The 16,725-nt window shown below is 39.3% G+C and overlaps 1 protein-coding gene across 2 annotated transcripts in view; it reads left to right on the forward strand.

The window, feature by feature from the left end:
• Window positions 1–518: 518 nt before the first annotated feature.
• The window catches only part of STK3 (serine/threonine kinase 3), a 291,654-nt gene continuing 275,447 nt past the window's right edge, over window positions 519–16,725 (forward strand). Inside the window, exon 1 of one of the 2 annotated variants that reach the window (XM_047783544.1) lies at window positions 519–753. In XM_047783544.1, coding sequence (XP_047639500.1) covers window positions 728–753 — 26 coding nt within the window. In that variant the 5' untranslated portion in view covers window positions 519–727. The remainder of the gene's footprint in view (window positions 754–16,725) is intronic. The other variant, XM_047783543.1, reaches the window with a different exon arrangement.

Here is a 16,725-nt window from a genome sequence, read left to right on the forward strand (position 1 = left end):
CATGAGAGATCTCACTGCAGTAATTATTTTCTTTGTAATTAGACATAATTATTGCGAGGAGTTTGTCCACAATTAAAATCAAACAAGAACTTCCAGAAGCACCCCTAGTAGTGGGGGATGGCTGGGGGAAAACATAACCAATAATTATAAAGAGAACTAGAGAGGGAAGTGTCGGCAGCTAGCAGTACTTCAAAAGGCTGCTGAAGATGTTTGGGAGGTATTCTTGAGAAATCCAGTGAAATGAGTCAAATCTGATTGGGGCAAAAGCAATGAAGGCAAGTGAGGAGCGGCAGCTTTGGCCCACTTCAAAGGAATGCCCCAGGCCAGCAAGCAGAGGCTCTGGGACCCGACTAGGCCTCACCCTCTCCCCATTCCAATCCCAGCTCCTTTTCTCTCCTCCCCGCCCAGTGGCTGGCCCCTTGCCTCCGCCCCCGGCCCCGCCCACTGACTGCCCTCCCCGGCGCCTGGCTCCGCCTACCACGCCTGGGCCGCGGCCGGCTCCGCCCACCCTCCCAGGACGGCGGCCCCCGGCGGAGGGGCGGGGCGGGCCGGGAGGAGCCGCTTTCGCAAGCGGGAGGGGGATCCGCCGCGGAGTTACGGGAAAGTTGGTCCGAGTTCCTGGAGTTTCCCTCTGTGGTTCCCTGGGCTCGGCTGGCCGGTTCCTCGGCTCCTTGCCCGACTCCGGCCTTCGCCGCCCACCTGGTCCCTCCTTCTACCCCCGGCCGCCATGGAGCAGCCGCCGGCGCCCAAGAGGTAACGAACGCGGGGAGCAAGGAGAAGGAGGGAGGCGGTGCCGGCGGCCGCTGGGCGGGGGCGGCTAGGCCGGGCTGGATCGCAACCCCCTCCCTGACTGCCGGGCCGGGAGCCTGGAGCTCCGGGGGTCTCGAGGCCGGTCCGAGTGTAGGGCCGCGTCTGTCCGTGCGGCGAGGGGACCCTGAGGGAGGCCGAGTCTCGTTTTCCCCGCGGCCCGCCGGGCCTGGAGCGCGTGGAAAGTCGGTGGGCAGCGCCGGGCGCCCGGCGGCTGGACTCCTGGGGCGGGCAGAGTTTTCCCTCGTGGCAAGTTCACGAAGCTGGGGGACGTAAAACTAGGAAATTATTGGACTTCTTACTATAGGCTTTCTTGTCAAATGTTTTCCATAATATGCACCCCCCTTTTTTTGAGAAAGCAGGCTGTTTACTTACACTTCAAGGAATTAAATATTAATAGCTACAGTGTCTGTTAGCTACAGTGTCTGTAAAACTTATTGCAGATGTGCTGCACTGACAGGTGTTCCTCCCCCTTCCTCCACACGTTCAAAAGTATTTATGGATGCAAGACAGAAATCTTAAATTAGAACCCCACCCCCCATACAGGTTTGTTTGTTTTTTTTTTGTTTTTTTTTTAGCATGTAAAAACAGTGATGCTTTGGTATTTACTGTTTATATTTATTCTTTGATATACTGGATGTGTAAGAGTACACAGTAGGTACTTTTGAACTGATATTTGAAGTGCTCTTGGGAAGCTAAATCAAGGCTTTCCATAGATATTTATTCTCAATGTGCGTCCCCACACCCAACAATGAATCAGTCCACTGATATTGGATAAAAGATTTAAGTCTTTCATTTTTCATTTATAAAATAAGAGTATTAATCTCTCTCCCAGATGATGCTTTTGGTGAGGACTAGAGTGTTTTGATACCTAGAGAGTTTAGGTGAAAGGTGGTATATTCAAGAACATGAAATAATTAAAAAGATAGAAACTCTGTGAGCTGTTGTGAATTGTGTCACTGGACATGTGAGCCTTGAGGCTTGGAAACCATCTGTTCAGGTGCGAAAGGGGGGTTGTGAAGAAGTTTCCAAAAGAGACCTGCTGTCATGCAGAGCCCTTGATAGATTCTTTTCTGGCATTCTGCAACATCCCAATTCTAATATTGATTGGGTACCCAGTTTTAATACTATAGAAGAAAACTGGATACAGATTTTCCCCCATTTTGTTTCCGAATGGCTGTAAGGGGCACCTCAGCGATAGTACTTTAAGGCCAAGGTGAACAGCTCTGAATGGAAGTAGAAGCTCTGTATGGATTAGCTCTGCTCTAAGTTATCAGAGTTTCACTCTGGGTGTTGGAGAACCCCTGCCCCTGCAGGGACACGGGAGAGCCTGGAGGGGTGGGGGGAGGTGTGTGTGGTATATGTCAGCATTCCATGCTGACTTATACTTTTCAAAGTGGTGGTTACACATTTGAGCAACTTATTTTTAGCTCTTTTCAGAGAGACTGATGTTGATCCAGGAAAGCATTTCTAAAGAGCTAAAGATATGTGGCAATCCCATGTATTTGAATATCTCTTCATATTTTTTCATAACATTTTCTTTTTTGTAATATCATTTAATCTTTATAGCAGCCTTATAGAGTCGTTAGGATTACAGACATTAATCCTGTTTTATAGGCAAGGACACTAAGAGAGTTTGTCACGTAGAAGGCTATGGCAGGGATAACTGACAGTGAGGTTTTGTGTTTCCCCCTTAATCATTACCCTCTAATAATGAAATATAGCTGCCTTTTTTGAGGTCTTACTATTTGCCAGGAATTTTATATATGTATTCTTTTTTTTTTTTTTTTTTGGCTGTGCCCTCCAGGCATATGGAAGTTCCTGGGCTAGGGATTGAACCTAAACCCCAGCAGTGACAGTGCAGAATCCTTAACTGCTAGGCCATCAGGGAATGCCTGTGTTTACATTTTTATACTTTATTGTCCCAAGAAATAGGAATCTTGGCTCTGTAGCTTATTATGCTAGGTCAGACTTAAATTTCTTCATCTGTAAAGTGTGATTTGAGGAGAAAAATGAGGTCATATGTAAAGCACTTAGCACAGTGATTCATAATAGTAGTTGTTTCTTTGTATTTTCTTTATTAAATGAAGCCTGGAGAGATTAAATAACTTGATCAGGTGGAGAAGGTGCCAGAACCCTGGGCCTGATGGGCTCCAAGGGTTGTGCACCCTCTCATTATAGACAGTGATGCCTCTTTTTCAGAACTCTGTCTTGCTTTCTTAGCATTCCATGATGTGGTGGTCATCTCTTTCTATAATCTTCTGGTCCCTTTTGCTTGTTTTCTTCTTAATCCCTGTAAGAATGCCACTTTTATTTTCTGCCTTGAGTAGCACTTACTTGAGGCGCAGACATTTTTACATGGTCACATGTATGTTACTGATGATCAAGTCTGTGTGCTGAGTTAGTATTTTTGATTTTTTCATGTAGCTCCATTCTTTCATTATCCTATTTAGTTTGTCACTAGATCCTGTCAAATTTTTCATCAAAAAGTCTGTGGATTCATTCCCCCCCGCTTTAATTTCCATGCCTACTACCCCATTCCAGGGTTTTAAGATCCTCACTGTTGATTTATAGCGGTGCTTTCCAATTAGGCACTGTAATCCAGTGATTATCAAAAAATTTTAATAGCAGAAATATTTCAACAGCACAAGGGCGTTCTTTGGAGTAGAGTCAGGGCACCAGAACCTGGTTCCCAGTGCCTTACTTCCTTCAGTTCTCCTTTTGGGGTCCTACAGAACCTAACGATTCACAGAACACTGCTTTAGTTCATCCTGCATGTGGCTTCTGATTTATTTTGCTAAAACATCACTTCAGTCATGCTACTCTTTTTATTTTTTTTTGGATTGGGGCTCACTAGTTGACAAGGTCCCCCCTCACTTGTTCTCAACTTTAACCCCCAGCCTTTAGTTACTTCTCCAAGCTGAATCTGCCCTTCTAAAGTTTCCCTGTTGTTCTTTAAGTAGGTTATAGGCTAGGTACTTCCACCTTTGCCTTTGTGTTTCCTTTAGAAAAGTTTGTGTTATCTTTTGCCAGTAATCTATGTTTTATTCATTCTTCAAGACCTGCTTCATAAAGTATCTTATTTGAGTACAATCTAGCCTAAGATACCTCTCTGTATTCCTCATATGATGTCCATTTGAATATTCATCTTCAAATTGTTCTTTTTTTAATTTCAGAATTTTAGACATCCAAAAGATAATGGGGACTAATTTAGTAAATACTTACCTGTCACTACCCAGCTCTAGAAATAAAATATCACCAATGCAATTGAAGCCCCCTAAGTATATTTCTTCTCAATTGCATCCCCTCCCAACCCCCAAAGGGTTGTCACTGTTCCGAATTGTGTATTTGTCATTTCCATACTTGTCTTTATACTTTCAATGTACTGTCTAATATATCTGACATAGCATTGGGCCTGGGTGTTAGGCCCAGCTTTGTCACTGACTTTGAAATTTGCTTCTTTGGGTATCATCTGGGAGTTAGAGATTCCAGTGTGCAGCCAGATCTGAGAATCTAGTGACTGGATGGTCTGTTAGGTCCCTCTTACCTTCACATTATTGATTTGGTTTCCCCAGCAAGGCTCGCGTTAAACATAGGCAATAGATGTGGTCACCCATGGCACTGACTTGAGGATCAGAATGGCTTTTAGATTCCCCAGATTTCCTTAACAGTTCTTTCACAGAGGGCTTTAAAAGTCCTTATTGAAATGAAGTCCATCTGAGAGGAGAAATCCATTAAATGGTTATTAATTGTTAGTATTTTGGTAGGTTGAGCTTATCAGATTGCTTTGTAGGGAAACTACTGGATGGCAAAGAAATGATCACAGAATAGGTAAGTTTTGGTAGGTAGAAGGGGAAGTGACCAAACACAGGCTCTTCTCCAAGTAGAACATTCACAGAAGGGAAGGTAGGTCTCTTATGATAGATAGATGGGCAGCATGAGAACACTTGCTGCTGGAGGGTAGGTAGTTATAGCCAGTACTTGTCAAAGAGAGGATGGAATATCTTTGCTGGAAAGATAGACTTTACCAAATAGGCCTTATTCCTGTTAGGTTATAAGATTAACAATTATTTAAAATTAAAAATTCATTGATTAAGTTATAATTGGAGGACAAGTCAATGTGGAACAGTGAAAACACTGGATGGATAATAAGAAAGTAAACTCCTTTAGCTTATTTACTCTCAAGATAAGGAGGGTTCTTTGATTTCAGCTATAGTTGGATTCTATGGCAAAAATTTTTTTTTTTTTTAACTGTGAAAAGGTAGTTAGTTTGGAGGACGTATAGTTGAAGATCGAAGTCAAAATGTTAGGGTTACAAAGTGCATTCACACAGATGAAGAGTGAAGGTAAGAAAACAATCATTTCATAAGGGAAAGAAAGTATTGCTCTGAGTGAATGGATTATCAGTCAGAAGATAGATTATCATGGAATGAAAAAGCCAAGGTAAAGGGAAAAGGGTATAGAAGGGTAAGGTAGAAGGTAATTATATGTTCCTCAGCATGAAGAGCCCATATCTGCCTGTAGCATCAGTGGCTCTGACCTTAGGCTGGAAATTAGGAACAGAGATAAATGTTAGAAAGTAAAATTCTTGTGTGCTTATTATCAGAGAGATTCACAATCTGGGGAGCTGGAGTTGTCTTTAAGAAGATGAACTTGAAGAACTCTTAAAAACAAAGGCAGTGGCCTCAGGGAGTTGGGGGAATCTTCCAACTTTAGAGGCAGGCAAGTGGAAGAGGTGTTCTAAGTGGTCCAGTGGGAGAATAATCCAGCAAACAGGAGCATTTCTTTGCATTAATGACTTGGTCCCTAAAGCATATCTGTCCTCACTTTGGCTTTTCTTGGTTAATCCACGATGGCACCAACTCCATTAGAATTGATTTAGGCCCTGTAAATGGGAACAATCAATTGGCTTTTCCTTCCTGGAGAGAGGAGTATGACAACATTTGGAGCAGTTCCTGGTGAGCAAACCCCAGCTGCACATTCAGAAAGGAGATAAACTCCATCTTATTCAACTCTAGGCAATGATTAATTTATCTATTGTTCTTTAAGGGGCCGAGATAGAGCATATACTAGTACTTTTGGAATTTGTTGGAAATGTAAAGAAAAAGGTAAACATATGTTAAACACAGCTAGGTTGAAATTTTTTTTCTGAAGTAATCCCAAAAAATTCTTGTATGCATTCCAGAAATGTGTATTAGTGAAGCTTTAATAATAATTGGTTTAAATTGAGCACTTCTCATTTGTTTATGGGGGGGGGGATTGTGCTTAGAATTTAATGTTTCTGGTTTCAAAGAAGTCTGTGTAGAGCTAGAGGTTCTGTCACATCAGGCCATCATATATTCTGACTTTGAATTTTTTAAAAAAAAAATCTAATGATGAGACCCAGTACAGACCAATATATATATATATAAATTAAAATAGGATTTTCATGAAATGTACTTTCTGCCATGTTTTCTGATATTTTTCTATTTTTAATTCTGATCGAGTTCATTGAAAAGTCGCTATTCATGACCCACCAAATTATTTTCATGATGTGATCTGCAGTTTGAAAATCAGTTATGATCTGTAGTTTGAAAAAACATTGTTGGTATATGTAGTTGTTACAGTGAGGAAACCTTTCATTTTCAGCACTCTTCCTGATACCTAAAAGCTTGATGAGGGCATTGCCAAAGGAATTCAAAGTGGTATAATTGTCACGAGCTGTACATATAATAGAGATATTTTTAAGAGTCTAAAAAGAGAAGAGGTAAAGGGAAGAGAGAAAACCATTATTTAGAAATGACTGTATTTTGAACACTTTTTATATGTCCCAATTAAAGTATGGGAAAATGAGAAATTACCCATGGTGACTGACAGAGTTTGTAAAGGAAAATGTAGTTCATGAAGATTTCTTTGAGGCAAAAGTTCTTTTGCCTTCTGGTTTAGAATGACCCCATGCACTGGAAATATCCCACTGTAATTATGATGACCTCAATTTCTGACTCCCTACCAGCTCCACCCTCTCTATCTACCAAAGGTCTTTGGCTTTTTCTTCTAAAGAGAAAATTTATACTATCTGATATAAATTTTCTTTTTTATTCCCAAGCTTCTTTCCTGTTGTGATTTTGTTTGAATTGCCTCATATGTTAGGATTATTCTGATTTGAAGAAACTTTCAGCTCATGTTATAGAACAAAGAGTCTATATTTGAAATGTCTTCTTACAGCTTTTTTTCTATGTAGACTCTTAAGTCAAATAAATGAAAGTAACATATATGTAAACGGATATGTACGAAAATTAAAAATAAGTCCATTGTTTGCATGCCATGAAATTAAGGTACAGATTACCTTGAACTGCTTAAAAGTACATCAAAGGATACATCTTAAAAAAATGACTTAATAGACAAATGAGAATTGCAGAAAGCTCTTAGCATTAATGATGATACAGGCGTACACATGGTAGTATTGTATGTGAGTTCTGAATTAGTCTATAGATTTTATATGATACCAGACATCTTAGTAAAGAGGCAAGATAAACTTTTCAGATATGTTGATATAAATATTAGTATCTTGATTATACACATACACACTTACAAAATTGGGGAAATTGTTGAGCATGTGTGATTCTATGAGTAGTTTCTCTATTCAAAATACAGAATGTAGGGAGGGGAGACAAGATGGCAGAGTAAAAGGACTTGAGCTCACCTCCTCTCCTGAAAATACAAAAATCACAACTAACTACTGAACAACCAGTGACAAAAAAAGACTGGAACCTAACAAAAAGGATATTCTCTACCTAAAGACAAAGAGGAAACCACAGAAAGACAGTAGGGGGTGCTTTTGTGATGTAATCAAATTCCTTACCTGCTGGGTGGGTGACCCACAAACTGGAAAATAATTATGTCACAGAGTTTCACCCATAGGAGTAAGAGTTCAGAGCCCCATATCAGGCTCCCTAGCCTGGGGGTCTGGCCTTCAGAGAAGGAACCCCGAGAGTATTTGGAGTTGGAGGCCAGTGTACCTTGAGTGTGGGAGCTCCACAGGACTGGGGGGAACAGACTCTCCACTCTTGGAGGGAGAACACAAAGTTGTATGTGCACTGGGACCCAGGAAAAAGCAGCGACTCTGTAGGAGCCTTCCTCAACTTTTCTTGACTCTTTCTCCCTGGAGCCACATTATTTTTCCAGTCTTCTGGGTTGACCCATTCTCCTTTTTCTTTCTGAAAACTGACTTTCTTTACTCACTGATTGGCTGTCATCCTTGAATTCATTAATTTGGTCATTTATTCATATATTCAGTAATTATTAAATGATTACCTTTTATTTTTTTATAATGACTTTTTTTTTTTTTTGGTCTTTTTGTCTCTTCTAGGGCTGCACCTGTGGCATATGGAGGTTCCCAGGCTAGGGGTCTAATCAAAGCTGTAGCCGCAGGCCTGTGAGACACGCAGGATCCAAGCTGCGTCTGCAACCTACACCACAGCTCACTGCAAAGCCGGATCCTTAACCCACTGAGCAAAGCCAGGGATCAAACCTGCGACCTCATGGTTCTTAGTTGGATTCGTTAACCACTGAGCCATGACGGGAACTCCTATAATGACCTTTATTTTTTCCATTATAGCTGATTTATAGTGTTCTGTCAATTTTCTACTGCACAGTGAGTTGACCAGTCACATATACATGTATACATTCTTTTTCTCACATTATCCTAATCCATCACAAGTGACCAGACATAGTTCCCAGTGCTGTACATCAGGATCCCATTGCTTATCCATTACAAAGACAATAGTTTGCATCTATTAACCCCAAATTCCCAGTCCTTCCCACTCCCTCCCCCTCCCTCTTGGCAACCACAAGTCTGTTCTCCATGTCCATGATTTTCTTTTCTGTGGAAAGGTTCATTTGTGCCATATATTAGATTTCAGATATAAGTGATATCATATGGTATTTGTCTTTGTCTTTCTGACTTACTTCGCTCAGGATGAGAGTCTCTAGTTCCATCCATCTTGCTGCAAATGGCATGATTTTGTTCTTTTTTATGTCTTAGTAGTATTCCATTGTGTATCTATACCACATCGTATTAATCCAATCATCTGTTGATGGACATTTAGGTTGTTTCTGTGTCTTGGTTATTGTGAACAGTACTGCAATGAACATGCAGGTGCACGTGTCTCTTTTAAGTAGAGTTTTGTCCAGATATATGCCCAAGAGTGGGATTGCTGGATCATATGATAGTTCTATCTATGTATAGATTTCTGAGGAACCTCCATACTGTTTTCCACCAACAGTGCAGGAGGGTTCCCTTTTCTCCACACTCTCTCCAGCATTTGTTCTTTGTGGACTTATTAATGATGGCCATTCTGAGTAGTGTGAGGTGGTACCTCTTGGTAGTTTTGATTTGCATTTCTCTAATAATTAGTGACGTTGAGCATTTTTTCATGCGCCTGTTGGCCATCTGTATATCTTCTTTGGAGAAATGTCGATTCAGGTCTTTTGCTCATTTTTCAGTTGGGTTGTTGGCTCTTTTGCTGTTGAGTTGTATAAGTTGTTAGTATAGTTTAGAGATTAAGCCCTTGTCAGTTGCATCATTTGAAAATATTTTCTCCCATTCCGTTGTTGTCTTTGTGTGTGTGTGTTTATGATTTCCTTTGCTGTGCAAAAGCTGGTCAATTTGATTAGGTCCCCTTGGTTTATTTTTGCTTTTATTTCTGCTTCCTTGAGTGTCTGACCCAAGAAAACCCTTGTAAGGTTGATATCTGAGAATGTTTTGCCTCTGTTCTCTTCTAGGATTTGATGGTATCTTGTCTCATGTTTGTCTTTAAGCCGTTTTGAGCTTATTTTTGTGCATGGTGTGAGGGTGTGTTCCAGCTTCATTGATTTACGTGTGGCTGTCCAGGTTTCCCAGCACCACCTGCTGAAAAGACTGTCTTTTCCCCATTTTATGTTCTTGCCTCCTTTGTCAAAGATTAATTGACCATAGGTGTCTGGGTTTATTTCTGGGTTCTCTCTTCTGTTCCATTGGTCTGTATGTCTGTTTTGGTACCAGTACCACACTGTTTTGATGACTGTGGCTCTGTAATATTGCCTGAAGTCTGGGAGAGTTATGCCTGCTGCTTGGTTTTTGTTCCTCAGGATTGCTTTGGCAGTTCTGGGTCCTTTGTGGTTGCCTATAAATTTTTGGATTGTGAAAAATGTCATGGGTAATTTGATAGGGATTGCATTGAATCTGTAGACTGCTTTGGGTAGTCTGGCCATTTTTACAATATTAATTCTTCCAACCCAGGAGCATGGAATATCCTTCCATTTCTTTGAATGCTCTTTAATTTCCTTGATTAATGTTTTATAGTTCTCGGCATGTAAGTCTCTCATCTCCTTGGTCAGGTTTATTCCTAGGTATTTGATTTTTGTGTGTGCAATTTTAAAAGGTATTGTATTTTTGTATTCCTTTTCTACTATTTCATTGTTAGCATATAGAAATGCAACTGATTTCTGCATATTAATCTTATATCCTAAAAAAAAAAATCTTATATCCTGCTACTTTGCTGAATTTGTTGATCAGTTGGAGTAGTTTTTGTGTGGAGTCCTTAGGATTTTGTATGCGAAGTATCATGTCATCTGCATACAGTGACAGTTTTACCTCTTCCCTTCCTATTTGGATGCCTTTTATTTCTTTTGTTTGTCTGATAGCTGTGGCTAGGACTTCCAATACTATGTTGAATAAAAGTGGTGAGAGTGGGCAAACTTGTCTTGTTCTAGATTTTAGAGGGAAGACTTTCAGCTTTTCTCCATTGAGTATTATGTTTGCTGTGGGTTTGTTGTAAATGACTTTTATTATATTAAGGTATATTCCCTCTATACCCACTTTTTTAAGAGTTTTGATCATGAATAGTTGTTGGACTTTTTCTGCATAATTGATTGCCTTTTAAATGCCAGATGCTGAGTATATTGTTAAATGAAACAGATGAGATCTTGGGCCTCTTAGAACATATACTGTTGAAGAGTAGAAGCGGTATGTATTGATAGAGAAAAATGGTGGAACTTGCTTAATAGGGCAGTTGAAGGAGTCTTCACAGAGCAGATAGTATTTAAGCCATGAGCCTGAGGTTGAGAAGTATTCTGTATGAATAGCTGGAAAGAGTATTTAAGGCACAGGGAAAAGCTATGAGAAGTGCTGGAGGTGGGAAAGAGTTTAGTGTGTGGGAGGAATTGAAATGAGGCCACTATGGGCTGTAGAATGGGAGAAAGTGGTTGGAGATGAGGTCAGAGAGATGGGCAAGGATTCGATGAAGCAGGCCATGGAAAGGAATTTGGATTTAAGTCAGCGTAGTCGGCTGTCATTAAAGGGTTGTAAGTGGAATTTTAAGCAGTTTATGTTTTTAAAAGATCACCCTGGTTGCTTTGGGTAGAACAAGTTGTAGAGGGTTAAGAATAAAAGCAGGGAAACAAGTGAGGAAGCTACTGCAGTAGTTCTTGGTTAGAAATGGTGAAGTCTGTGGTGATGGAGAGAAGTGGACAGAGTTAGGTGATATTTTGGAATTAGAAATAAAGGACTTACTGATAAAGTAAATGTGGGGAATGAGGAAAAAGGAGTCAATTCTGGCTCCTAGGTTTTGGGTTTGAGCAACTTGGGGGATAGAGAAAGGCTGGCAGAGGAACCAGTTGAGTATCTATAGTCTCTTTCTTAGAATTCTGAACTTCTAGGACTATGAGTCTCTTTGGCCCAAAATGTGATTTTAGGTGGTTCCCTTAAAAGAAGTGGGTAGGAAGGATATGATGGGCACTGACTTCTTTTTTCAACCTCTTGTTTTCATCACATTAGACTAGAGAATGGGAAACATACCAAGCCTTTGTTAGATGTCAAGCCTTTGTTGGATGTTAGAATGTTCAGGTGACCTGTTATTTAAACTTTTTTATTGCAAAATAAAACATCAGTAAAAAACAAATTTGTGGTTTGATGAATTACTGCATGGAAGACACCTTTCTAATCACCAGTTAAGAATAGAACTTTGTCACCCTCTCTAGAAGCCCAGCCGCAGCCACCTTTCCCCATATATAACCATTGTCTTGACTTCTGTAGTCATAACTTAAATGTGCATTGCTAAACACTGTAGGTTGGTCTTGTTGATTAAAAATAGCTTTTATATGAGTTGTTGTTTTTAATCTTTAGATTGGTCCTCCATCTCTTTTCTTTTCCTGTTGAGGAACCTAGGCTCTTTGAATTGTAGTTTCCCACAGCTTGGATTTTGCTGATTGCTTGCTCAAGGCACAGTTCAGCGTATTCCTTGGTCCTCCATATTTCCCGCAAGTGGGCAGCCGGATCCAGAGACTGGATCAGGCTCAAGTTCAGTCCCTTAGGCATTATTACAGGTGGTGTTTGGTAAGACTATACGAGTCACTTAATGTCTGGTTGCCTCTCTTTTTTGCCATGTTAGCAGCTGTTGATAGTTAATGCTTGTTTCTGTTAATTCCTTGAGCATTGCAAAACAGTAAAATTCTAAATACACCACTTTGTTTTCATTTATCAGTTGGAATAATTTTATAGAGTCACTTTTCAGAGTTCCCTGGTCACCCAGCAGGTTAAGGACCTAGTGTTATCACTGCTGTGGCTTGGGTCCAGTACCTGGCCTGGGAACTTGAGCGTGCCGTGGGTGTGGAAGAGAGTCACTTTTCTCATCCTCAGTTAATGCAGTGGTATAGTGGTATAGTTTATAAATGAAAGATGAGAAAAATGCTTGAATCTTTCCCTTTATTTACCTGTTTTCAAGACAATGAATCATATCCCTCTCTTCTTCCAAAGAGGACCAGTTCTTTTTTTTTTTTTTTTTGTCTTTTTGCCATTTCTTGGGCCACTCCTGCGACACATGGAGGTTCCCAGGCTAGGGGTTGAATCGGAGCTGTAGCCACTGACCTACGCCAGAGCCACAGCAACGTGGGGATCTGAGCCGCGTCTGTAACCTACACCACAGCTCACGGCAATGCCAGATCCTTAACCCACTGAGCAAGGCCAGAGATCGAACCTGCAACCTCCTGGTTCCTAGTCGGATTCGTTAACCACTTAGCCATGACGGGAACTCCTTTTTCATTTTTAAATGTGATTATGAGTGGATAGATATAGATGTATTTGATGGATTTTAATCCATTGCAGTTACTTTTGCTGAAGCTCAAAGTGCCCTGCCTTTAATCAGTGATAATCTCTTCAGGAGACAACATGACCCTAGTGCTCTTTGACAGCTTCTTTGCTGTTTGCTGTGATAAGATATTCAAGGTTCATCTTGTCCATCTCCTGTCCTAGATCTGGAGTCAGCCTTCTCCAGTACGCCCTACTTTTAGGGACAGATAGTATTTCAAGACCCTAACCTGGGCACTAATAAGGTGTTATTTAAAATGGTGTTTTATTTATAGGTAGGAGAACTGACTCATTGTTTCAAACTATGGTCTAGTCTTTACCATACATTTATGTTTCTAAATTTGAGTCAGAAATTGGACATGTAGAGACAAATTCTGTGGTAGAGACTGTTTAGAGTGGATTTTTATCTTTGGTTCTCTCTATCTTACTCTAGTTACAGTTTGACCCACTGTTATCTTAATATCCAGCCTCACTTCTTTCTCACCTCTAAATGTTTCAGGTGACCTAGTTTCTTCTTTTCTTAAATGAAAAAGAGAAAATATAAGAATCCAAGACAGATAACACTACTAGTGATAGATCAGATTTCAGGCTTATTTTTTTAAGGTACTCCTTTTGGCCCTTCTTGACTTGCATATATGAAAGTATATCTGTGGACAAACAAATGAAATTCAAGGGCCTGTTGAGGCTGCTTTATTAAATCCAGCCCTAGCTGACTACAGTATGATGAATTGTAAAATGAAGCACATCCAGATATTAGATATACTCCCTTTTAGTTTTACTATTAGCCCCTCTTGTTAAGTGTTTTTGTGCTTTTGAATAAATAAGATATTTCTCTCAGTGACATAGCTGGTAAGTTACATTTGCCACTGTGTCCTAACTTTAGAAAGAATTATTTTTGGTGTAGTTACTTACTGTATTAAAATATATTAGGTTGCACTTGTAAGTTGGTATGTGAATTAGTCTGTCACTGCAATCAAATAGCAGTCAGTAACCATTTTCCAATGATAATATCTATTCAGACATTTTTGATAATTAGTGAAATCTGGATCATAGAAAGAGATGTGAGAGAAATGATTGCTCTGAATAAATTTATTTATAGTTTGTGTAATTTCCTAAGAATTTTGAAAAAACAGAGATGATATGTAGCAATGGAATTTCTTAAAATTCCAGTGGAAATTAAAAATATATGTACTAATTAATTAACTCTTGAGAAAAAAGTATTTTGATAATATTCTTTTCCTGGTAGATTTTTTCCTTCAGTGCACTTGAGTCTCATTGTATACTTCAGAGGTCTTTTTCTCTTTTCTTCTGACAGGAGAGAAATCAAGTACCAGTTCATGATAAGAAAATGGGATCACCCTCCCATTTATAGCACCTGATTAGCCAGCTTTAATTAATATTTATAAAAAGGTCATGTGATGTGAAACAGTCTCCCAAAATAGTGATATGGTGATAACTTTAAAGATTTTCAGCATAACTGGAAAGTGTGGTGTTCCCATAATGGATTTTCCAAATAAATGAAGTAAAACACTTCAAGCATTATACTCTTAAAATGTTTTAAAAACACTTTTAAAACAACCAGTTTTGATGGAACTTCATTCCAAAGTGAGGACACTTGACTCAGTCTTCTGAGGTAAATCATTTGCTTTTTTTGATTACTCAAAATTATTTTGAAAATAAATTTTAGTTCATAAAAAGCTATAAAAAAGTTCATGGAGCTGTTCATAGTTTTAGTTTATAGAAACAGTCAAGTATGCCTTTTTGGTATGTTAGCTTTGTTGCTTCTTATAGCTGTTTTTTTCCTAAATCTATACTCATGTTTTACTGTCATCTGTCACTTCTCATTGCTAAGCTTTTCTCTAAACTGCAGCTTATCTTAGGAATAATGATCTGAGCTAATAGTAGCTCTGCTTTTCCCAGAGTGAAGTACATGCTCTTTGTGTCATTTTTGCTTACCAGAGGCTTGTCCTCTTCTGGGTTCATGGTACATCTTTAAATCACCTTTTGATTAAGAACATTATTATGTGTTGAAGAAGGAGAGAAAAACTTACTCAAACTTACTCTTAAATTACTAAAATTTAATATGAAAATAACCAGGTGTTTTTTGCATCAATTCCCCCCCCCCAAGGTTTTTTTAACCTTAAAAACCTCACAGAATTCCCAAGTTAAAAAACTTTCTGTCCTTTTGGGAGTTCCTGTTGTGGCTTAGTGGAAATGAACCCGACTAGTATCCGTGAGGATGCAGGTTCAATCTCTGGCCTTGCTCAGTGGGTTAAGGATTCAGTGTTGCCATGAGCTGTGGTGTAGGTCCCAGACATGGCTCGGATCTGGCGTTGCTGTGGCTGTGGTGTAGGCTGGCACCTGAAGCTTCGATTAGATCCCTAGCCAAAGAACTTCCATATGCTGCAGGTGTGGCCCTAAAAAACAGAAAGAAAAAAAAAAAAAAGAAAGAAAAGGAAAAAAAATATGTCATTCTGGAGCTTAACTCAGATTTTTAGGACTCATAGTATTACCAAAGTGAGTTGGAGTTTCAGAGGTATTTTTATATACTTGTTCAAATATGGTGAATTACATTTGTAGTAGTTTACTTTTAATTTCTGTGGTTTAACTATTTAGCCTATTTATCTTTCTTATGATGATTGATCTTTTTATGTATTAGACACAACTAGAATTTTAAAATTTTATTTTTATTTCTTAAAAAAAAAATCAGGAATTACTGCTGTGGTGCAACAGGATTGGCAGTGTCTTTGGTCATAGGTTCAAACCCCGGCCCAGCACAGTGGGTTGGGGATCTGGTGTTGTCGCTGCTGTGGCTTAGGTCATGACTGTGGTTCAGATATGATCCTAGGCCTGGGAATTCCATATGCTGCAGGGTGGCCAAAAATGGAAAAAAAAAAAAAAAGGAAATCAAACAGGGGTGTTGCTTTGTGGCACAGCAGCCCAGGTCACTGCCATGGCATGGGTTCCATTTCTGGCCTGGTAACTTCCATGTGCTGCAGGCATGGCCAAAAAAAAAAAAAAAAAAGTCAAACTGGTAAAAATAATCTCAATTTTAAAAAAGCAAAAATTATTTTTACAAAGCACCAAAATCAACTATTTCTCAGTTTCCTCCCCTTAACTTATTTACAAAGGACGTCAGGGAAATCCTGAGAAGTGGCTTCCTATGTGCTATTGCTGTGTAAGTAATCAAACTGCCCCGAAAAATCAAGCAAAATAGTGTCCATCTCTTCAAATAGCTGAAAACAGCCACTGTCTCTACAGCCCTGTCCCCCACTTCTATTTATGAAAGCCTGTAAAAATTAGGCAGAAATCAAAATACAGAACTCATTGAATGATCCAAATATTAGTATCGTTAGAGTTTGAACTTTCCTTGGTGTTACACTTTTATTATTGTAGTTTCACATTTCATTAATGCCTTAATGTTTGGAATTATTGCAGTTAATCTAATATTCTTCTAAGGATGGGAGTGAGGAGTTAAGAGTGTATAGAGACTAAAACCTCATATTTTCAAAATTTGAGGTGTAGGGAAATAAATGAGGAGGAATACATATGAGTAAGTTCAGATTTTAAGCGTATGTAGTCTCTTCAGCACAAATCATAGTGGATTTTTTGTATGGTAGGTTCATGAGTAGACCTTGGCAAGTTTCATGTAGAGGTATCTTTTAATGATCAGTTAAAGATTCTATTCCCTTTTTAGTTCTCAAATCTAGGTATGGTTGTTAAAATTTTTTTTTCTATTTTTTAAAAAATGATTTTTATTTTTTCCATTGTAGTTGGTTTACAGTTTTCTGTCAATTTATACTGCACAGCAAAGT

This window comes from Phacochoerus africanus, chromosome 6 (genome assembly GCF_016906955.1).
Source record: "Phacochoerus africanus isolate WHEZ1 chromosome 6, ROS_Pafr_v1, whole genome shotgun sequence".
Classification (NCBI taxonomy): domain Eukaryota; kingdom Metazoa; phylum Chordata; class Mammalia; order Artiodactyla; family Suidae; genus Phacochoerus; species Phacochoerus africanus.